The sequence below is a fragment of the Pristis pectinata genome, chromosome 1, assembly GCF_009764475.1.
Source record: "Pristis pectinata isolate sPriPec2 chromosome 1, sPriPec2.1.pri, whole genome shotgun sequence".
In the NCBI taxonomy this organism is placed as follows: Eukaryota; Metazoa; Chordata; class Chondrichthyes; order Rhinopristiformes; family Pristidae; genus Pristis; species Pristis pectinata.
The window spans coordinates 38839911-38858468 of NC_067405.1; the positions used below are offsets into that span (position 1 = coordinate 38839911).

Genomic DNA, 18558 nt, shown 5'->3' on the forward strand with positions numbered 1-18558 from the left:
GGATAAAACACTTTAAAGTACATAGTTTATTGTGTCCTTGTTATTCTTTTATTATGTCAATGTTAACTCTCCTTGCTGGTTTTAAGGACATTTATCTAACAATGCCCGATCATGTCAGTGCCAATTTTCTTTCATCCTATCAGGCATCAGTCATAAATCAGTGATAGCATTCTGACACAAGAGTTGAAAGCTCTGTAGATTCAAACCCCATCTGAGAAATTTAAAAGTCACAGAAGAAAGCCATTTGTGCCCATTCTCTGAGCAGCACTCTGAAAAAAGCTACCCAATTATTTCCATTCCCCCGCTTCTTATCCAAAGCCCTCAAATATTTTTCCACTTCAAGTATTTATCTACAGGTTATATTACTGACACTACCTTCAAGCAATATATTTTAGAACATAACTGATGATGTGACGATGTCTGATGTATATTTTTGCCGGTTAACTCAAAATACATCTCCTGATTACTAACACATTTGCCACTATTTTCTCCTATCACAGCACCTCGCAATCTTGAACACCTTTAATTAGACACCTCCACCAATTTCTGTAACTTCTAAATTAATCTGAAATCCTGCACTCTCTTTTGCCATTCAAGTAAATCTCTATATGCTCTCCATGGGACTGACATGATTCCCAAAGTATGATGTCAAAAACTGAACATATTAATCCAGCTGGGGCCTAAGAAATGTTGTATCAAAGATGACTTCTTAGCTTTTAAACTCTCATGTGCTCTTCACATCCCTGCATTAAACTGCAACCTGCCATATTTCTTCCCACTGCACCAGTTTTGAAATATTTAGTTAACAATGAAGAAAACAAGCAAGTCCCTGTGAATATCTTACAAAACCTCAATTTGTATTAATGTCAATCTCAGAGAAACCATTGTGCTCATCAGTTCAACTATTACTGCCCCAACTGTCTGCTACCCTTCTATATCACTGATTTTAATCGAGGTTCAATTTCACTAACGTCTTATTGACTAGTTCTGAATCAAACACGTTGTTCTATTTTCAAAAATAATAACTTTAATTGCATTTCAAGCCTTAAAAAGTTACTTAAATTTGAGTTGCTTTAAAAAAAACATGACAGTTTTTCTTCATTCATTATTTTTCCAAGTGACAATTTTGTCTCAGTTTACCCCTCAGCCTTCTTTCCATTAACTTTAGCCCATTTGGCCTATTGTACTTTCTTCAAGCAAAAGGAGTGGAACAATTGCAATCCTCCACTTCTTCGGAACCACTCCTATAGCTAAGTCTCTAGTCATAAACTTCCTTGGCTATCTCCATCCTTGCATCCAGTAGCAACAGATGTATCCCATCTAGACTGGGTGAAAGTAACTTCTCTTTATTTATCATCTTTTTTACTGATTTGATCACTAATACCTTGTTTGAAATGCATGTGCAATTCCAACGGAGCATTACACTCTCAAGATGTCATTTTCTGATCAAATCGTGAACAGAGTCTCACCCTGGCCTCTCAAATGGATGCAAACTACCACTAACACTGAGGAGCACAAGAGCTCTTCTTGGTAGCCTGGCTAATATTTCTCTCTCAACTATTTATCTGACACCTATTTGTGGAATCATGTGAAAATATTAGCACTTGTACTTCCTACATTATGATAATGATACTTTACAAGTATTTCTTCAATTGTGCAGAGAACATTATTTGCATAATGTTACTCTTTGTTTATTCACAAATCACTGCCACACTTCTTTCCCTTGAAGGTGGTACACAACTGACATTAGCGATCACTGCCAAAGGCTTTTATTGTAATGGGATTTATGTAAATATTTTACTGCAATTGAGACCACGAGGAATACTACGTACAGGTCTCATCTTCCTACCCAAGGAAGGAAATACTTGTCAAAGAGGGAGTACTTAAATTATCCAGTTTCAGAGGAATTGTCCTAAGAGCAGAGATTAAACAAACCGAGTATATCTATATATAAGAATAAGAGATGATCTCATTGAAACATTTAGAATTCTTACAGGACTTGAGATGACAGGTGCAGAGATGACATTTATTGTGGCTAGAGTATCTGGTACCAAGGATCTGTCTCAAAATAATGGATTGGCCATTCAGGACTGAGATGATATTCACTCGTAGTAAATCTTTGAAATTCTACGCCCAAAAGGACAATGGAGGCTCAATCACAACGTATGTTCAAGGCAGTGTTGATTGACTTTTGGATATAATGAGGATCAGATATAGGGTTAATGCAGGAAAGCAGCAATGAGGTAAGAGATCAACCATGATCTTATTGAATGGTGGAGCAGACACGAGGCTGAACAGTCCTGCTTAAATTTCTTATATTCTCAAATTACAAAACTTGTTGAGCCGAAATATCTTCCCTCCCCAGAAGAGAGTGAGTGCTCAGCATAACTGGATCGGTCAGTATAGTCATATTGGTGCAAACTAGTATCAGGAGCAACAAATCTGCAGGGGACATGTTGAGCTGTGAGGGTAGAAACAGCCCTCAGAGAAACTGATTTCACCATCAACAATCCATGAGCAGTGGTGTCACTGAACAGTTTTGTTCACAATAAATCCTCTTCCTGCTGTTCTGCAGTACGACAGCAACAAAGGCAAATCTTGACTCAGTCTTAAACCAGCAACCAATGGCTCAGATACCAATAGGATTTATCAGAAGGCCAGACCTAACAATGGTGACATTATTCTGCCATGAGGCAAGTTAGGATGAAAAGTGACCGAGGTGCCTGCTCCCCAGAGGGCAAGATCACACAAGTTCTGCTCCAGAGGACTCAGATGAGCCAACGAAAGACAACTGCTGGGTACATACAACGTTGGATTGCCAGAAGCTAAGCATACAATGTCAAGGAGCATGGAAGGGTGTGACTCCGACATCTCTTTTGGTGGCCAGCTCCATTTCAATACTTACAGACCCAACAATTATGCAACATCTCACAGTAATTGTCTGTTTCTATTGTACCACACAAGCACAAAATATCATGCAACCTTAGATTCTGGCCATGCAACCATAATGGTTCTAGGCACAATATTCAAAATGGATCTGGAATTATCACAAGAGGTCAGCAACAGCGTCAAGGCACCGCCATGAGCACAAATCACTTGTCCTTGGTCATGATGATGACATTTGTTCTGCCACTCTTACTATTCCACCAATTCCTTCAACAAGACTGCTATGACTTGTGAAGAGTGCTATTCAAAGTTGGATGTTCTATGCTCTGTGCTGTTCAGTCATCCTCCATGATCATCTGTAGGCTTCCACCAGCCACACAGTAACCAACAGATAAACACTGTGGTGCAACACTGGGACAGTAAAAAGCACATGGAAGACAGGTACTATGGGAATGTGTAAAGATAAATATATGCAGAGGTGGTAAGAAGGGATATCTAGGGATAACACCATGCATACCTAAAAATTATGAGGTACCAATCGACTGAAGTTGCAATGCCAAAATATTTGCATGCTAAAAAAAATCTTACAATAATCCAAGCAATCTTACAACAGATCATATCAAAGCAGTCCTATGACATATAGTGGTAATTGCTCAACAATTAAACAGCTAATGCGAGACAGCAGCTTCAAGAAAGTCTCTATCCTTAACAATGTCATGGTCTAACACGTGAGTGCTAAAGAAAAAGCTTAAGCATTCATAACCATGTTCAGCCAGAAATGACAAATACAGGATCCATCTTAGCTTCCTCCATGATATCAAGAACATCAAGACTAAATGCTGCAAAGACTACAGCATCAGACAACATCCCAACTGAATTACTGAAGACCTTCACACCAGAACTAACTACATCTTTAGCCAAGCTATTCCAGTACATTACAACACTGGCATTTACCAATGTAGAAAATTGTCCAGATGTGTCCCATTCAAAAACATCAAGACAGATCCAATCCAGCTAATAACTACCCAATCTGTCCACACTCAATTGTCAGCAAAGTATTAGAAGCTGTTTTGACAGTGCTATGCAGTGGCACTTAATTTCACCAATAACCTATGCACCAATTGCCAGTTGGGGTTTTGCCAGGGCCATTTGACTCCAGACCTCACAGCTTAATTCAAACATGAACCCAAGGGCTGAATTTCAGAGCTGAGATGAGAGTGATTGCCCTTGAAATCAAGGTAGCCTTTGACCAATCATGGCATCAAGGCATCCTGTTTAAATGAAGGCAAAGGGTATCAAAGGAAAAAACACTCCACTGGCTGGAGTCATACCTTACAATGAAAGACGATTGAGGTTATAGAATATAGGACAGCACAGCTTAGTTGTGCCAAACTAATGACTCCTAATTAATCTAAGTCCTCTTCCCCGCACATTCACTATATCCCTCCCTTCTCTGCATATTCATGTGCCTATCCAAGAGTGTTTTAAGTGCTCCTATACTATCTGCCTTCACCACCAACCCTTCTCAGTGCATTCCAGGCTCCCACCACTATTGTGTAAAAAAAAATCTGCCTCGTACATCTCTTTTGTACTTTCCCCCTCTCACCTTAAATTCATCCCCATTTCAATCCTGGGAAAAAGATACCGGCTGTCTATCTACGCTTTGCATGATTTTATAAACTTCTGTCAAGTCTCCCCTTAGCCTCCGGTACTCTTAAAGAAAACAGCCCAGCTTGTCCAACCTCTCCTCAAAGCACATGTCCTCCAAACCAGGCAGCACTCTGGTACACCTCCTCTGCACCCTCTCCAAAGCCTCCACTTCCTTTCTATAATGAGGCAACCAGAATTGAATGCAATACTCTAAATGTGGCCTAACCAGGGTTTTATAAAGCTGTAACATAACTTCCTATTTTGGACTTTAGTAAGGCCTTCAACAAGGTTCCGCATGGTAGGTTTCCGTTCCTTCCCTTTAACAGGTTGCTGTGCTCTGCATTCTCTTTCCTTTTTCATTCTCCCCAAAACTGTGTACACAGAGAAGAAAGGTCACCAAAATCCCAATGTCTGGGACTAATAGGGCTTGGTTGTAGCCTAGAAGTCAGGACACGATGAACCAAAACATGTTCACCTTTTGCTCATTGAGGCGTGGCAGCACATTCCTGACTTCTACATTGCAGCACCACAGTACTTGCTAGAGATCAGCACCAAATTCAAAGGCAGAGTCAATCAAGTTGAGCCAAGTGTTAGATAAGTTTCATAGGTGCCCTTTGGTTCTACACTAGTCATGGTCATAAAAAAGTTAAGCAAGGGCATGTAGTTTATTTTACTCATATCAATGTTTTAAATTAATTTGTATCAGTACCATTGCCCAAGGCCAAATTGAGTGGACAACTCAGGCTTGGGGATGGCCACAGCAGCAAAGCCTCCAACTAGATCAGTTTTGGAAAAAAAAATCAAATGTTAGTGCAGAGCCAGGAATCACACGAGAAAAAATGCAGGATGTGGGCCAGGCTGGATCCGGTCCATTATTTAAGTCTGCCATGCTCCTTTATGGATAAAATAAGCTCTGATGTTTGCAAACACAAACCAAAACTCCCACAAATCCATTACCTACAACCCAACAATTAATTGATGATCCTATTAAATTGCGTAGGCTGTGACTCCCTTCCACTGCTGAACACTAGGTCTTCTGTGCAAATGGAACATACGTCATTTGCAGCACAACTGAGGTCCAATTTGGCAGCATATATATATATATATACAAACAAATAGGAGTTGGCCACTCAGTTCTTTGAGCTTGCTTCAGCACTTAATAAGATCCTGGCTGATTTGACTGTAACTTCACCTTTAGATCCCTATCCACCACAGTAACCATACATCCTCTTGCTTATCTACCTTTGTCCTAAAAATACTCAACAAACCCTATCCTACCAATCTTTGAGGAAGAGTTTGAAAGACTCTCAACACTTACAGAAATATTTTTGCCTCACCTTTGTTTTAAATGGGTGACTCCACATTTTTAAAGTGATCCCTATTTCAAGATCCTCCCAGCAAGGGGAAATTCCTCTCCCCTACCACTCTGTCAAGAACCCTCAGGATCTTTCACATTTCAATCAAGTCACTTCTTTAAACTTCAACAGATTCAAGGTCAGGTTATCCAACCTTTCTTCATCAGACACCCACCCCTTCCAGGTACTAGTCAGCAAACCTTCTTTGAACTGCTCCCAATGCACTAACATTCTTCCTTAAATGAAGAGACTAATACTGTGCACAGTACTCCAGATGTGGTCTCACTAATGCCCTGTACAACAAAAGCACAACCTCCTTACTTCTGTATTCACTCTTCCTGGAGAAAGGAGGACATCAGACAAATCATACACCAAGAAAAAAATCAATGCTTCAAGGAAGAAAGGGGAGAAGACTAGTAGGAAGTGGAATGCAAACCTGTTGCAAATATTAATGCAGGTACAGCTGTAGTTTTTTTTGGAAGAAAAACATTAACAGCAATAAATTCAACATTTCTACAGCTACTTCAAGTAATTAAGAGGCTACGCAGTTCAAAATTTATACCTGGGGACCTTTTGCCTGTCCATGCATGCATTGTAAATGGCTGACGAGGCAAGAGAGGCGAAGATGGAAGCGACATAGATACTCCTTTAGAAACATTCATCTTGTATATATCCTCTTGTACTGAAAATGGGGCAGAACTGCAATCTGAAAGACCAACTTGCCCAGAAAGACCAGGGTCTCCTGTTGAATGAAAATAGAGAACAATAGTCATTTGGTTAAAATGTTAGCTATTTGATTGTATAGCTTCAATCACTGTGTCCAAAATAAACAAGTGTAAACAGACGATGGTGAAAGAAGGTAAGTAAAAATATAGGATGGAGACATTGGGATGACAAGAAGTAAAAGGTGCCACACAAGGTCAAAAAGGCAGCAAAAGCAATAAAGATGGACACTGACTATGAAACTGAAATAGAAAGATAAATGAGGTGAATGGAAGAAAAGGAAGAGTTGCACAACATTAATGGATGACAGCAGAACAAGTCATAATCATTTAGTGCCCTCAGCCTGCAATTCAGGACTTCTTCTGACACTTTCAAAGCTGTGTATTTGATAATTGGTTTATTATTGTCACATCTATTGAAATGCAGTGAAAAACTTTGTTTTGCATGCCATCCATACAGATCATTCCAAAATACAAGTACATCGAGGTAGTACAAAGAGAAAAGCAATAACAGAATGCAGAATATAATGTTACAGTTACAGAGAAAGTGTAGTGCAGGTAGACAAATAAGGTGTAAGGGCCACATCAAGACAGATTGAGAGATCAAGAGTTCATCTTTATCAATCAGGAGGTCTGTTCAAGAGTCTTATAACAGCAGGACAGAAGCTGTCCTTGAGCCTGGTGGTACATGTTTTCAAGCTTTTGTATCTTCTGTCCGATGGAATGGGAAAGAAGAGAAAATGACAGAGGTAGGTGGGGTCTTTGATTATGTTGGCTGCTTTCCCGAGGCAGCGGGAAGTGTAGACAGAGTCAATGGAGGGGAGGCTGGTATTCATGATGGACTGAGTTGTGTCCACAACTCTCTGCAATTTCTTGTGGGCTTGGGCAAAGCAGTTGCCATACCAAGCTGTGATATGTCCAAATAGGATGCTTTCTATGGTGCATCTATAAAAATTGGTGAGGGTCAATGGGAATATGCCGAATTTCCTTAGCCTTCTGAGGAAGTAGAGGTGCTGGTGTGTCAGGAAGTCAAGGATCCAGTTGTAGAAAGAGGTACTAAGTCCTAGGTCTAGGAGTTTGGAGAATTTGCTTGGAATTATGGTATTGAAGGAGCTTTCCTTGTATTCCACATTCCTGAGCTTCTTTTAAAACTGTAGTTAATTTACATTTCCAATCAACTTAATAGACAATGAATTTCCTGTCAAATTAATGGTATAAATGTAACTGGAGAAAAACGGCTGCCAAATTCAGAAATTAGGAGAAATTTGATGTAAATGTCCCCTTTAGTGCATCTACCGAGAAAATTATGAGACTTGTTTATGTAGCTATTAATTGGAGGCTATCCTTTTGCATGAAAATCAAAATTTACAGATACTAAAAATCTGAAATAAAAACAAAATACTAGAAACATTTAGCAGGTCAGGCAGAATCTGTGGAAAGAGAAACTGAGACAAATTTCAGATCAAAGACCCTTCATCAGCACAGCCCAATCTGCTGGGCATTTCCTACAGCTCTGCATTTCACAGCTTTTACATGTTCTCTTCATGTTCCCTCTAACCACCTTCATTAACCTATCAACCAGATGGAGTCATACTTCATCAAAAGCTTATCATCAAGGCAATCCAGGCATCAGCTGATCAAAGAAACTCCTTTATCCTGCCCATCCCATCCCTACCCTTTCTTCAAATTAAAACTGACTTCATGAAACTTTTTCCTTTCCACGGTTGCTACCTGCCCTACTGAGAATTTCCACCATTTTCTGTTCTTATTTGTAATTCGTATGACAACTGACTTTTAATTGGCTCATGTATTCTTGACATGAAATAATCAACCTGCATCAACCTAACATAATAATTATGAACCTGAAATTTTTACTCAACAAGAATTTTTGGGGATAAAACACTTATGAACTGTAACACTATTATGTGCTACCTAGGTGATCACACGATAGTTTTTTTTCAGAACAATGTATTTAATTCCATCATGGAAAGGAATTCTGCATTTATCAAGTGGTTTTCATATAGTCCCTCAACACTTCTAGTCCAGATTCCATTCCATTGGCATGCACTAAACACCACTGATGATCCCTCTGAGGCAGAAAAATCAAGCTGGAAAAGGTGTAAGGTCAAAGAAAAATAAGTATTGTCAAAAAAAAAGCAAACTTGAGGATTGGAAAAACTTTAGAATTCAACATAGATGGATCAAGAAATTGATAAGAGAAAGGAGAAAACAAGAGTAATATACAACGAGAGGTGTAAACAGATTGTAAAGGTTTCTATGAATGTGGAAGAAAATTATGGAAAGTTAATCTAGGTCCCTAAATATCCGACAGGGAAGTTACATTGGCATGCAAAAGTTTGGGCATCCCTGGTCAAAATTTCTGTTACTGTGAATAGCTAAGCGAGTAAAAGATGACCTGATTTCCAAAAGGCAGAAGTTCAAGATGACACATTTCTTTAATATTTTAAGCAAGATTACTTTTTTATTTCCATCTTTTACAGTTTCAAAGTAACAAAAAAGGGAAAGGGCCCAGCAAAAGTTTGGGCACCCTGCATGGTCAGTACTTAGTAACACCCCCTTTGGCAAGCATCACAGCTTGTAAACGCTTTCTGTAGCCAGCTAAGGGTCTTTCAATTCTTGTTTGGGGGATTTTCGCCCGTTCTTCCTTGCAAAAGGCTTCTAGTTCTGAGAGATTCTTGGGCCATCTTGCACGCACTACTCTTTTGAGGTCTACCCACAGATTTTCGATGATGTTTAGGTAGGGGGACTGTGAGAACCATGGCAAAACCTTCAGCATGTGTCTATTGACGTAGTCCATTGTGGATTTTGAGGTGTGTTTAGGATTGATATCCTGTTGCAGGTCATCCTCTTTTCATCTTCAGCTTTTTTTTTGTTTTACAGACAGTGTGATGTTTGCTTCCAGAATTTGCTGGTACTTAATTGAATTCATTCTTCCCTCTACCAGTGAAATGTTCCCCGTGCCACTGGCTGCAACACAAGCCCAAAGCATAATCGATCCACCCCCATGCTTAACAGTTGGAGAGGTGTTCTTTTCATGAAATCCTGCACCCTTTTTTTTCCCAAACATACCTTTGCTCATTGCAGCCAAAAAGTTCTATTTTAACTTCATCAGTCCACAGGACTTGTTTCCAAAATGCATCAGGCTTGTTTAGATATTCCTTTGCAAACTTCTGACGCTGAATTTTGTGGTGAGGATGCAGGAAAAGTTTTCTTCTGATGACTCTTCCATGAAGGTCATATTTGTGCAGGTGTTGCTGCACAGCAGAACAGTGCACCACCACTCTAGAGTCTGTTAAATCTTCCTGAAGGTCTTTTGCAGTCAAACGGGGGTTTCGATTTGCCTTTCTAGCAATCCTACGAGCAGTTCTCTTGGAAAGTTTTCTTGGTCTTCCAGACCTCCACCGTTCCTGTTAACTGCCATTGCTTAATTACATACGAACTGAGGAAATGGCTACCTGAAAACGCTTTGCAATCTTCTTATAGCCTTCTCCTGCTTTGTGGGCATCATTTATTTTAATTTTCAGAGTGCTAGGCAGCTGCCTAGAGGAGCCCATGGCTGCCGATTGTTGGGACAAGGTTTGAGGAGTCAGGGTATTTATAAAGCTTTGAAATTTGCATCACCTGGCCTTTCCTAATGATGACTGTGAACAAGCCATAGCCCTGACAAGCTAATGAAGATCTGAGACCTTGGTAAAAGTTATCTGAGAGCTCAAATCTCTTGGGGTGCCCAAACTTTTGCATTGTGTTCCTTTCCTTTTTTCACTCTAAAATTGTACAAAACAAAAATAATACACTAGTCTTGCTTAAAATGTTGAAAAGAATGTTTCATCTTTAACTTTATGACTTTTAGAGATCAGTTCATCTTCTACTCACTTAACTATTCACAGTAACAGAAATTTTGACCAGGGGTGCCCAAACATTTGCACGTGATTGTGTATATTGGGGAATAAGGAAGATACAGAAAAAAAAAATTGTGTGCCTAAAAACCTCCTGGGAATCACGAAGAACCAAGATTTCAAATGAAGTGGCATATGTGGTAAGCAAAATGCTAGGATGTTTTTTTACGGAAGCAATAATGGGGCACTTAGAAAACAATAATAGGATTAGGCAATTCAACATAAGATTTACAAAAGGGTAATCATGCTTGACAAATCAGTTTTCTGAGGTTATAACTAACAGAATAGAGTAGAATACTAGTGGATGTAGTGTATTCAGACTTCCCAAAGACTGTCAATAAGGACCCACTACTGGTGATTTCTAAGCAAAATTAGAGCTCGCGGGATTGGGAATTATACATGTATGCAATTTATGGATTGGAGAATGGGGGAAAAAGGGTAGGATTAAATGGGCCACCTTGGGTTGGAGGCTATGACAAGTGGGATTCAGCATGGATTGATGCTAGGACAGCAATTGTTCTCAATCTATGTCAATGATTTGAATGAGGCATCCAAGTATAACATACACAAGTTTATTGATGATACAAAGCTAGGTGATTGTGTGGGTTGTGAGGAGAATGTAGAGAGAGTACAGGAAATATAAACAGAGTGAGTAAACGAGCAAGGACATAGCAGATACAACATTATGTGGAAAAATACATGATCCACTTTGGTAAAGAAATAGCAAAACAGAGTATTTTTAAATGATAAGAGACTGATAAGTGTTAGTTTTCACAGGAATGTTTGTGTCTAGGTACAACAAACAAATAGAAAGGCAAACAATACAGTGGTCCAAATTGCAAGAGGATTTGAGTACAAGAATAGAAATGTCTCACTGCAATTCTGTAGAGCCTTGGAATACTGTATTTATGCCTGGTCTCCCTACCCAAGGAATAGAGGGAGTGAAACAAAAGTTTGCCAGACTGATTCCAGGAATAGTGGAGGGGCTGGATGTCTCAAATTAGAGAACAAGGGGACCAATACTCTCTAAAATTTAGAAGAATGAGAGGAGATTTTATTGAAAATTCTTATGGGGCTCAATAGGAATGGATTCAGGAGTAATGCTTTCCCTGGCTAAGGGACCTCCAACCAATGCTTACAGTCTCAAAATAAAGGCTTAGCCATTTAACACAAAAATGAAAAGTAATTTCTTCACCTGAAGGGTAATGAACCCTTGGAATGCTGGAGGACCGTTGAAGCTCTGTCACTGAGTATATTCAGAACAAAGACAGATAGACTTTTGAACATTAAAAGGACTCGAGACATGGTAACAGTGCAGGAAAGTGGTGTTGAGATAAAAGATCACCCATGATCTTACTGAATAGCAGAGTTGGCACAAAGGGCCAAATGTCCTTCTCCGCCTTCTATTTCGTATGTTCTCATACTCTTCCTTTAAAGTGTGTAATTAGACTGAAAGAAAATTATACTAAAAAAAATGCATTATATCATTTACCCTTCTTCTGCCTCTGCTGTCCACAGTCGACACCAAGGTGAAGCTTGTCTTTTCGGAGTTCCATTTTACATGCATCTATTTTCTCTAGACAAAGAGAGGAAAATTACTTCAGGAAAAAAGCGTGGACAATTATTGGGTAGAATTTAAAATAAAACAAGTTACTACAAAGGTAATTCACAAGAATTTTGTGGTAATTCTTTAGGTTAAAACTGAATTAGTCCCACACAGTGACAAGTTATAAAGCAGAATTCTAAGATCTTTTAAAATAGAAAGCCTGTTAAAAAAAAACAATATAAAGGATTACACGAAGTAAATTTTAAAATGGTGACGCAGAAAGACATATCACTATTGACTGAAGTTTTCCATACATCAGCAGAAATTAATAAATTATTTTAACCATTTCAAAAAGTTAGAGAAGGTCATGGCCAATATCAGAGTGGTTAAGGTAGGAGCAGCCAAGAAGTGCAGTAGAAGATGGCTTTCTGTCTGGGGGTGATCTGCTCCTCTATCATTGGAAAGTTGAATGATGCTTGAACCTTGCCAGCAATTCAAAAGGATGAAAACAAAATTAAAACTCATTTTAAATACATATTATGCACTATAGACCAGATTTTCTGATGAGGTGCATCACAGAATTAGTGGCAAAAGTGTGTGCCTTCTACAATCACCTTCCACTGACGGGCTCCCATGCTGTTATTGTGTCGGGAGTTCTAAGATTTAGGCCCAGTGACAATGACAGAGTAACATCATGTTTGCATATCAGAATAGTTTGTGAATAGAGGTCACGAGTTTGGGATATGCTGTAGACATAGCACTGGCATACAACCAAAGTGTACTTTGAAGATAGTGCACAACTGCCTTATTGGTGTGCCATTGGTGCAGAGATTAAATATTTAGCCTTATGAATGTGGTGCGAATCAAATGGGCTGCTCTGACTTCAACGGTGTTGAGCTTCTTGAGTCTTGTCTGAGGTACAATCATCCAGGCAAGTGGAAAGAATACCAAATCAGGACGAGGTGTCTTGAAACGACAAAGGTCATGGGTTTGAGAGGTAGTACAGACATAACCTTGGCTAGCAATTGCAAAGCATTCTGTAAGTGGTACACACTGCTGCCTTAGTGCATGGGTTGTACAGAATGAATATTTAGCCTGGTGCTACCAATCAAATGGGCTGTCCTGGATGTTCTCGAGCTTAAGTGTTATTGACTGCACAACCAGTCATGCATGTGGAAAGTGTGCCATCACACTCCTGTCTCATGCTTTGTAGTTGGTAGAAACACTTCAGGGAGTCCTATTGAAGGTTCAGGATAGAGGGTTAAGCCCATTCTTATTAGAGATAGCTACTGCCTGGCACTTGTATGGCATAAATGTTGCGTGCCATTTATCCACTCATGCCTAATTGTTCTCTCCATCTTACTATATGCAAGTAAGGGCTGCCTCATTTTGTTTTGTAATTACAAATCAATTGAACAATGTGGAATCTACAGCGAACAACCCTATTTCTAACCTCATACTAGAAGGTTTATCTTTGACATAGCAGCTGAAGATACTTGGGCCAATGCTATTGCTCCAAGGAACTCAGCAGCTAGGTCTAGAGCCGAGATGAACAACCTCCAATCACAATGATCCTGGTATGATTTAAGACTCTAGCCAGTTTTGTCACAGATTCTCATCAACTTCAGCTTTAACTGGGTTTCTTGATGCCAGATTCAGTCAAAAGTTTCTTTGACATTTAGGATAATTACCCTCACTTATAGAACTGTGTTCATAAAAACTCTACACAAGCAATTAGATGTGCAAATATCAGAAATTCAGAACCAAAAAAAACCCAAAAAGTAATTAAATCTGCAAATCACATAGATTTGACTTCGCAAATTGGTGTAATCAGGCACTTAGTTATTTGCCAACTAAAACAGTACAAAAATTAAACAAATATTTAAAAAGTATGCAATAATTAAATCACCGTTTTTAATTATTGACAGCAATATGTGTAACTAATTAACTTACCATAGAAAGCAATTGCTCCATTAGTTGTTTTTTTTTCATAATACTGAATATCTTCTGTTTATGTCAGTATTGTACAAAACAGACGAATGGCAAGAGCAACATTTTTAAAACAGTAACCAGTGTCAGTAAAGATTTTTGGCAACTTTGTTATCATTTTATTAATAAAATGTGTTATAACAATAAGTTTAACTCTATGATGTTCCCCATGGATTTTCAAACCACCACAGAAACTGTTCTATAGTTTACATTTAATTAAAGCAAGTTATAATTTTCCTTTCCTTTAAGCATTTTAAAGGGACCATGTCCTCGGCCAACTCTAGCCTACTCATCAAGCATCCTAACACAAATTGGGAATACAAAATATCTGCCCTTTCATTTCAATTTCTTCTGTTCATGGGGGCATATATTCCCAACAAGTTAAAAGTACATACTTGTGCAAAATTTCTTTCAGTTTTGTACGTAGTATTTACTGTCCTCACTGCATTCACCTCCATGCTGGGGATACAAATTAAAACTCAATAATCACTCTGCAGGTGTGCCAGTCATTTGCCATCTTAAAACTTCATCCCATTCCCACTCTGACCTCTATGCTCTTGGGGTCCTAAGTGTTCCACAGAAGCTCAAAGCAAGTTCAAAAACAGCAATTCATCATTTCTTAAGACACCTTACAGCAGTCAGGATTCAAAAATTAACAATTTAGGATAAAGTTTTAACATGGCAAATGACTGGCAGACACGCAGACTGATTATCTAGTTTTAATTCATATTGCCAGAGTGGAGGTGAATTCAGTACGAACAGCAAGTACTACATACAAAATTGAAAGAAATTCTGTATAAGTATAATCATCACTCATACTTTTTATTTAAAAGCATTTCCAGTAATAGTTCTGGCATTTGCCATTTACAACTTCTCTAGATCCTTTGTTCCTTCACATTTTCTTTTTGTACCATCACTTCTATTATCATTTAATTATTCTTTCCATCCACTCCATCATGGACCTACCCCTCAATAGTGAAATCGTATCTCAACACTTCTTGCTGGAAACTCAAAACCAGCTATGTTGGAAGGATCTGTTAAATTCCTACAGAATCTACCACAAGAACTTGGAAGGTATATTCGAAATTACATGTGCAAATGTTTAGGTTTAGTTAATTATTTATTATGTAGGTTTGCATTCATCAAAAGTGAATGGTGCCTTTATATAACACTTATTTTTGGTATCCAGCAGTTCTAATAGCTTTAGTATTTCCAAATATGGGCTTGAACTTGTTTACACTCTTCCCTAAAAATCTGATGTCCTGTTCTTACTGAAGCAGCATTAGCTGCACTAGTGGATTTTCCATGTTATATTAGCAATTCTTAATGCCAAATGAAACAAAGTTATGCAGATTTTGATGAGAGGTCATGCCACGCAAGAGGATTATCGCTGATTGGAGAATCACAAGAAATTTATAACACTGACATTGGTCTGTTATGTTTTTAAACAGGTCATGAAGATTTCCACCCACTTCTAATTCCTTACCTTGGACCAGCAGCCTTCTGAACTTTTCCTTTATCAGATGCAGATATGGGGAGCATAAACACTAGAGTTGACCAGTTGGGTTGAATAGTTCACTGCTGTGCTACAAATTTTATGTACTACTACATTCCATGTAATTACCTTTTTCCTTTCCTTTTTAAAAAGTGATTGCAGATTCTTATTCCAACATATTTCTAAAGCATTGTACAACATGACCCTCAAAAGAAAAAAAATCTTTATTCTGCATTTCTTTGCTGATAGTTGTAAATTTCTGTCCAAGTTGTAAATATTAAAATCTGGCCTTTTTTTTTAAAAAGATTTACAGTAGCTGATTTTAAAAAAACCTCCAGCCTATCCCCAAAGCCTAAAACATTCATCACTTTATTTTACTGCATCTCCTATGCATCTCTACAAGTCTTTGATATCCTTCCTGAAATATTCCCAAAACAGAACCATTGTAGCTGCAGCCTTACCAAAGCTTTAGCATTACTTCTGACTTTTCTTGATTCTGCACCTATTTATAAAATCTAGAATCTTGCCTGTATTTAATTATTTTTTCAATTTGTTCTCTCACTTTAAAGATGGGCAGGAGTTAATTTCCTTGGACTGAGTTCACATTAAAGTTGCACTGCCCAAGCTTTATAGAAAGTGCTCTGTTCAGTGGGTTATTAACCTGCTTGTTTAACCAAGTAAAAAAAATCCCATTACATACCAAAATCTTTCTTGCTCCCTTTTCCACCTTCACGACTTTTTTTCAAAACAGCTTTGAACATTGTAGAAACTTCCTGAACTCTTTTGTCTGTAATAATAAGGTAAGCATTAATTGTACAAGGCTGACAATTTTATGCACTCAGATTGTTAAATATTTTCTACAAATATCTTTAAAGCAATTTATAGCATGGGGGCATGGTCAGGAATGGCTAGAATAGCACCTATGATCTATCCATAACAATCTTGGAGAAAATGCAATTCAAATGACTTCTTGAACCACTAAGAAGAGGTATTTCCATACTGCCATTAAGTAGGATTTAGACCGTGATGATGACATGCTGCCTTCTCAACAGTAAAAGTTCTAGAAGGTAATGTTCAAGAAACATTGTTGCACTGCATTTAACAGATGATATACACTTCAGTCAGGGTGGACCTGTCTGTCAATGGGTAAGTGAGCGAGTGAATGAATGTGTAAAGTTGTGGGTGGGGTGCCAATCAAATAGGCCAGTTTATCTTGGATTACACAAAACTCACCCAGATAAACAGTGAAGATACTATCCCTCGGGTATAGCGTCTCCCCATCTACAAGAGGTGATGTCTGTGGCATCCATCAACAGGAACCCCCACCATCCAGGCCATGCCCTCTTCTCAATGCTGTCATCAGGCAGGAGGTATAGGAGCCTGAAGACCCACACCTCAAGGTTCAACAATAGCTTCTTCCCCACCGCCATCAGGTTCTTGAACAGACCTGAAAAACCCAAACACTACCTCGGATTATATTTCTTTTTCTCTCTCTCAACTTGCACTAATGTTATGATGTTTATTTTGTCGTATGTTATGTAAAATTTATGTTAATTTAAATTAATGTTATGTTTGTCATATACTCTGCTGCTGCAAAAAGCTAATTTTCATGGCATTTATACCATGTACGTTTTCCCATGACAATAAACTTGAACTTGAACCATTCCTGAATTGTTTTTGGAAATGGTAGAAAGGCAATAGGGAATCAGCTGTTGCAGCAGGTCCAAGTCTATACTGCTCTTGTAGTCACAATATTTATGCAGCTGGATAAGACGAGTTTCTGAAGCTAATGTTGGTGAACCAGGAGATAGGAAAGAATGTTTATTGTTGAAGGAAGTTTGTTGGACTCCCTGATTAGTGATGGCCACTGCCACGCACGCATATAACACAAGTATCACTTGCCACTTTTCAGCACTGCATGTTATTCAGATCCTGATATAACATTGTACAGTCATCAGCAAACATTCCTGTTACTGACCACACGTCCATTGATGAAGCATTTGATGATGGTTGGGTCAAGGACACTACCCTGAAAAACTGCACGGATGCCCTGGGAATGGAGATGATTGATATCCAACAACCACACCCATCAGTCTTTGTGCTAGGTAGGACTGTAGTCAGTGGCGTATTTTCCCCTATACTCCTACTAATTTCAATTTTGTTAAGGTCCTTGATGATGCAGTCAAATACAGCTTTGACCTCAAAGACTGTTCCTCCTTCCTCACTTCTGAGATTCACTCTTTCGTCCCTCTTTGGATCAAGGCAGCATGGAGGTTATTGATAGCACTGTCAATGACCCTTTCTATCACTTTGCTGATAATCAGGAATACACTGATGATGTATATTTAGCTGAATTGGATTTATCCTGTTTTTCTGTGCACCGAAAATACCTGAGCAATTTTCCACCTTGTCAGATAGATGCCAATGTTTTAGATGCACTAGAATATTTAACTTAAGGCATGGTTAATTTTGAAACATGTCTACAGCACTAAAGTTAAATGTCGTGTCCAGTGGTCTTGGCCCTTTGTTGACATTACAGATTGAGTTTAATGAAGGCTGGATTCAGTGATGAAGGGAACCCCAAGCTGAGGTGGAAATGGATCATCCAGTCTACAGTTCTGGTGAAAGTTGTTGCAAACGCTCCAGCTTCCTCCTGGTAGCTGTTTAATTACTCATCACCAAGACAACATGGTAGACCTATAGGCGTTTTGAAATAACTCGGCTTTACTCCACACTGCTGCTGCTGGTGCCATCCAAGTAACCCCATGATGCAGCGATATAAGAAAAGCACTTTATTATTTACACATTACTGGGGCACCTGCTACTGGCATACCTTTCTGCACTTTACTGAATCAGATTTGCTCTGCTGCTTTAGTGAAATAGTAAAGCAAGGGTTATGCTGACTGCAGATTATAGTGGAATAAAGTTCTCTGCCGCTAATGGTCCACAATGTCTCAAACCCAAATTCTGAGCTGCTGAATGTATTCTAATCCAGCAA

General features: G+C 38.8%; 1 protein-coding gene across 3 annotated transcripts in view; it reads right to left on the reverse strand.

The window, feature by feature from the left end:
* Nucleotides 1–18558, reverse strand: part of tanc1a (tetratricopeptide repeat, ankyrin repeat and coiled-coil containing 1a) — a 115243-nt gene that overhangs the window by 77603 nt on the left and 19082 nt on the right. For 2 of the 3 annotated variants that reach the window (XM_052025217.1, XM_052025382.1), the window contains exons 2-4: nucleotides 16261–16347; nucleotides 12023–12106; nucleotides 6454–6633 (exon numbers count right to left, since the gene is read on the reverse strand). In XM_052025217.1, the coding sequence (XP_051881177.1) occupies nucleotides 6454–6633; nucleotides 12023–12106; nucleotides 16261–16321 (325 nt within the window). In that variant the 5' untranslated portion in view covers nucleotides 16322–16347. Of the gene's footprint in view, nucleotides 1–6453; nucleotides 6634–12022; nucleotides 12107–16260; nucleotides 16348–18558 lie in introns of those variants that run through there. The other variant, XM_052025300.1, reaches the window with a different exon arrangement.